Source organism: Bidens hawaiensis, unplaced genomic scaffold (genome assembly GCF_021521415.1).
Source record: "Bidens hawaiensis isolate Kalapana, Puna unplaced genomic scaffold, B.hawaiensis_p1.1 tig00004478_1, whole genome shotgun sequence".
In the NCBI taxonomy this organism is placed as follows: Eukaryota; Viridiplantae; Streptophyta; class Magnoliopsida; order Asterales; family Asteraceae; genus Bidens; species Bidens hawaiensis.
The window spans coordinates 156,095-161,246 of record NW_027491271.1 but is presented as its reverse complement, the minus strand read 5'-3'; the positions used below and the strand labels follow the sequence as shown (position 1 = coordinate 161,246).

The 5,152-nt window shown below is 40.8% G+C and overlaps 1 protein-coding gene across 1 annotated transcript; it reads left to right on the top strand.

Annotated features, from left to right (window-relative positions):
- Positions 1 to 938: 938 nt before the first annotated feature.
- Positions 939 to 1,283, top strand: LOC143626726 (uncharacterized). The gene has a single exon (XM_077096718.1). The coding sequence runs from the start codon at positions 939 to 941 to the stop codon at positions 1,281 to 1,283; it is 345 nt and encodes a 114-aa protein (XP_076952833.1).
- The last annotated feature ends 3,869 nt before the right edge of the window (positions 1,284 to 5,152 follow it).

Here is a 5,152-nt window from a genome sequence, read left to right as displayed (position 1 = left end):
ACTAATGAGTGTGTGCAAGCATTTGATGTTTTGAAGGAACAGTTGGTGAAAGCTCCCATTCTACAACCACCGGATTGGTCAAAGCCGTTTGAGATCATGTGTGATGCTAGTGATACTACTATTGGAGCGGTATTGGGTCAACGAGTTGATAAAAAGGTGGTGGTAATTTATTATGCGAGTAAAACTTTATCTGAAGTGCAACTTAATTATACAACCACCGAAAAAGAATTGCGTGCGGTGGTGTATGCTTTGGATAAGTTTCGCTCGTATATTTGGGGGAGTAAGGTGATCGTTTATTCGGACCATAGCGCGGTTCGATATTTGATGGAGAAGAAGGATGCAAAAGCACGGTTAGTTAGATGGGTATTACTTTTGCAAGAGTTCGATTTAGAAGTTCGGGATAAAAAGGGGTGTGAGAATGTAGTGGCGGATCACCTTTCCCGAATTCCATTGGAGGGTGTTGATGACCCGATGGAGATAAACGAACGGTTTCCCAATGAACAATTGTTAGCTGTATCGACTACACCATGGTATGCCCACTTTGTGAGTTATTTAGCAACGGGATCTATTCCAAGTCACTGGGTGAAGAAAAGAAGGCAACGGTTCATGGCCCAAGTGAAACAGTATATTTGGGATGAACCGGACTTGCTCAAGATTGGTTCGGATCCAATGATAAGGAGGTGTATTCCTGATTCCGAGGTGTCGGAATTTTTACTCATGCACATGCATTGGCGTGTGGAGGTCATTTTAGTGGTCAAAAGACGGGTTATCGGGTGCTCCAATGTAGGTTTTATTGGCCCACACCTTTTAAAGATGCAAGTGAATATTCCCGACATTGTTTGAATTGCCAAAAGTTGGGTAGTATCTCAAAACGGAATGAAATGCCTTTACAGCCCATTTTGGTGGTTGACATTTTTGACGTTTAGGGCATAGACTTTATGGGCCCGTTTCCGAACTCATATGGGTACTTGTACATCCTTGTTGCAGTTGATTATGTGTCGAAATGGGTTAAATCAATTGCAACAAGAACTAATGATCATTCTGTGGTTTGTAAGTTTGTACAAACTAACATTTTCTCGAGATTCGGTATACCAAGAGTGATTATAAGTGATGGTGGATCGCACTTCAAGAACTTCATGTTTGGTAAGTTGTTGAAACGTTATGGTGTTAATCATCGAATTGCAACACCATATCATCCTCAAACTAGTGGCCAAGTTGAAGTTTCAAACCGCCAAATTAAGGAAATTTTGATGAAAACGGTTCGGGTGGATAGAAAAGATTAGTTGGTTAAGTTGGACGATGCATTATGGGCATATCGAACCACTTATAAGACACCGATTGGTACTACTCCTTACCGGTTAGTGTATGGAAAGGGGTGCCATTTATCAATGGAGTTGGCTCACCGGGCATTATGGGCACTTAAGAGTGTTAATATGGATTATCATGAAGGCGGAAGGTTGAGGAAGTTGAAGTTGAGTGAACAAGAGGAAATCCGAGACGAAGCATATGAATGTTCCTCGGCGTATAAGGAAAAGTTAAAAACAGTGCATGATGCTAAGATACGAAAGAGAACATTTGAATTTGGACAAAAAGTATGGTTGTACAATTCGAGACTCAAATTGTTTCCTGAGAAGCTAAAAAGCAAGTGGATGGGTTCGTACGTCATCACAAGAGTAAGGGAGTTTGGTGATGTGGAGATTGAAGATATGCAAAATCAAACGAAACAAGTGGTGAATGGTCATCGCCTCAAACCATACCTAGAAGGTAAGGATCTTAATGTGCTTGAAGGTGACAATGTGAGTTTCGTTTTAAATTGATACAACTCAACGGTGAAGATCGATCGCACGGTACGGTCCCTTCTGTTTAAATTGATACAACTCAACCGTGACTCACGGTCTAGACTGTGAGCTACGGTCCACTTGAACAGACATCAGAACTGAATCAACCGTGACCCACGGTTCGGACCGTGGGCCACGGTTCGGCGACGAGAGAAAGAGGGGGCCGGGTTTTGGGTGTTAATAAACAATAAAAATCAATTTTTACATCAATTCTTAACCACACAAATCACCTAACTCTATTATTTACTTCAACTCTCATCTTCTTCTTTCTTAAACCTTTCTTCCCCCTAACCTCCATCTTCAAAGATCCATAACTTCTTCATAACTTCACCAAATCAACCAATTTTTGAGTCTATTTTGACTAAAATTTCACAAGGATTTCGATTAAAGCATTGCTTTTGGAAGAATCCTCTGTTTTGTAGGTCGATTTTTGGACAAACAAGTTCGAAAATTTTTGGGTTTTTGGTTTAGTTTGAAGCTTTCTTCTTCTACATATTTAACAACACAAAGGTATGGAATCCCTTGTCATTATTGATGGTACATTGGATTGAAGTTGTAAGTTTGTTACGAATGTTTCTATGTACCCACTTGCTTGTTTGAGTAATGAGTATAATGATATGGTATGGTTGTGGATAGTTAATTATTGTTACAAAAATATGTTTGCTATATTGATTAATTGGAAATTATATGTTGAAGCAAATGTTGAAAAATTTGATCAATTGATTAACAAGTAACTATCCACAACCATAGTAACAAGCAAGTGTGGGGATGAGGATGTTTACCTAATTTGGTTTGGTTGGGTTGTTGTTGTGTGTAGATGGGAAGAACATCGGATAAAGGAAAAGGAAAGGCATCATCTTCAAGTGGGTGAGCAGCCCAATTAAAGAGACAAAGGATGCAGGAAGAGCAAGCATATGTGCAAGTACAATCGGTAAAACCCACTTGGAAAGGTGGGGGATTGTCAAAGTACCCATCGGAATGGCAAGCGAAGCTGTTTGTTGATAAAATGGCTACGTTGAATAAACGACTTGATGGATACATGTGTGAGAAGGAGGTCACCGATCCTGGTGTTGAGGTTTTTGGGATAGTTAACAAGTTTAAAGCTTTGGGTTGGGAAGCGGCGTTAAAGTGTTATGATAACGAAACGAACACTTTGTACGACCGAGAGATTGAAGAATGGGTATCCACGTTAAGATGTCCCGCATACAAGAAGGGGCACGATATGAAGTTAATTGGGACGGTAGGAGGTCATGAAGTGGTGATGTCATTTGATTCATTTAATCAGATCGCGCTTTTCGACACCAAGCCAAGCAACTCATACATCTACCCCTCTGCCAAAGACTTATTTGATTGCCCCAACAAGCACCCTCAATGGAACGACATGTTAGCAAAGGTGATTAAATCAAGAGAAGGTTTTAGTGATCAGATTTTGAGAAAAGATTTGAAGATCGAGGCAAAGTTGTTGATGTCTATTTGCTTGCACAACGATATGCCTCGTCGGGGGGACATTTCGGTAGTAAGGAACAGTGATGTTCCTGTTTTGTATGCGTTGATGTGTGGAAAGCCCCTTATTTCTTACGATATCTTGTCATGCATAATATTTGGATCAGCCGAGAAAGCAACAAGCGGAAGTTAATTCCGCATTGTCGACTGATCACAGCGTTGTTAAAGAATCAAGGTGTGATAACTGACGAGTCGGTGGGAATGAACAAAGTATTTAAAGAGTTTAAGTTGCCAGATTTGCCGGGTTGTGAGTACACACAAACTGATTGGCACCATGTTCTTGTGTGTGATAAGGTGAGATGGAGAGTAGCGAGAGAGGATGTTGAAGTAGATGATGAAGAGGAAGATGATGAGGTTGAACAAGTAGAAGAGGTTGGTGAACCTGATTATATGGACGTTGGTGGTGGCAGCAGTTCCCAACACGGGGGTTGGGACTATTCGGATGGTTATAACTCTTACGGGAATAATTGGGCCCATGTGGGGTCGATGAATGAGGTGGTGGAGAGGCATAGGCCCTCCACGTATGAAAACTGGTCTGATCAATCGCGTTCACTATTCGATCATCGGACGTTTATGGGGGCATATGCTGAGCGAACCGCAAAAGAGAGGCACGACCGGTTGGAGATGTGGAACCGTGCCAATGCGTATAGGCGTGAACATGAGATGAACATGAGGTTTGGATGATCGTAATCGGAGGATGCGTGAGCAATGGCATGCAGGTGAACCGGTTGTAGCGGATCCGCAAATCATGGATTACATGACTCTTCCTTCGTTTGACGGCTCGGTACGATATCCCGAACCACCACTTCATCATTCAATGTGGGTCAGCCCAATGCAATCAATGGCACCTCCACCACCACAAGGAGAAGGAAGCAGCAGTGGTGATGGGGTGTTTAACTTCGGCCAATTTTCAAAATTCATGACATCTATCTTCGGGCCGGCCCACCCGCCGTACAACTGATCGAGCCGCGTGAATCCAGGTGAACCCTGTTTTGTATATTATGTATAATTGTTTTTATCTTTGTTTTCAGTTATTTTTGGGTGGATGGGTAGAGGATGGAATGCTTATGATTAAGTATTATGGGAATGTGTTGGAATGAAGGTGGTGTTTAACAAGTGGTTTGTTTTATTTTTCTTAAAACCGTACATTGGGGACAATGTATCCCAAGTGTGTGGATGAGTTTTAAAAAAAATCGAAAAAAAAATATAAAAATAAAAATCAGAAAACAAAAATTTTTAAAATCAGAAAAACAGAAAAATTTTAAAAAAATGTAAAGAATCGGAAAGTGGTAAGATGGCGGGGTAAAGTTTTGGTCCCTTTTCATGGTCACAATTCCCTAAATAACATGTGCCTAGTTGTTTTTAAAAAAAGGAGATTATATAGTTTTCTAACCAAGGTTAGCATGCTTTTGGTGTAATAACTTGCATAACACGTTCATTTACACTTGAGAATTGAGAAAGTATTGTTTGGTGGGACGATTGATATTCTCCGATAGAACTTGTACAATTAGTGCATTTCGAGATCTTAGCTTGGCATGAGTGCAAAAGTGATAGAGGCACTTAGGTTAAGCCTCGTCTAGATGAGCGCGAGTGTGGGTTTTGGGGGGTTGGGGCCTCATACATTATACATATGAGGATGGTCATGTGAGGGGCGGGGGTTGGTTCCTTTAGAAAACTTTATTGGGACCATTCTTTCATTTAATCAACCCGGGGTTATTTTGCGAAACGATCCGACTTAATAGGTTTCTATGTAATTGTTTTAGTAATTATCAGTTAGAGATGTGAAGCATTATGTTTATCATGCTAGTTTA

Coding starts and splice junctions, on each gene's coding strand:
- LOC143626726 (XM_077096718.1), top strand. CDS start 939: ATGGGCCCGTTTCCGAACTCATATGGGTACTTGTACATCCTTGTTGCA.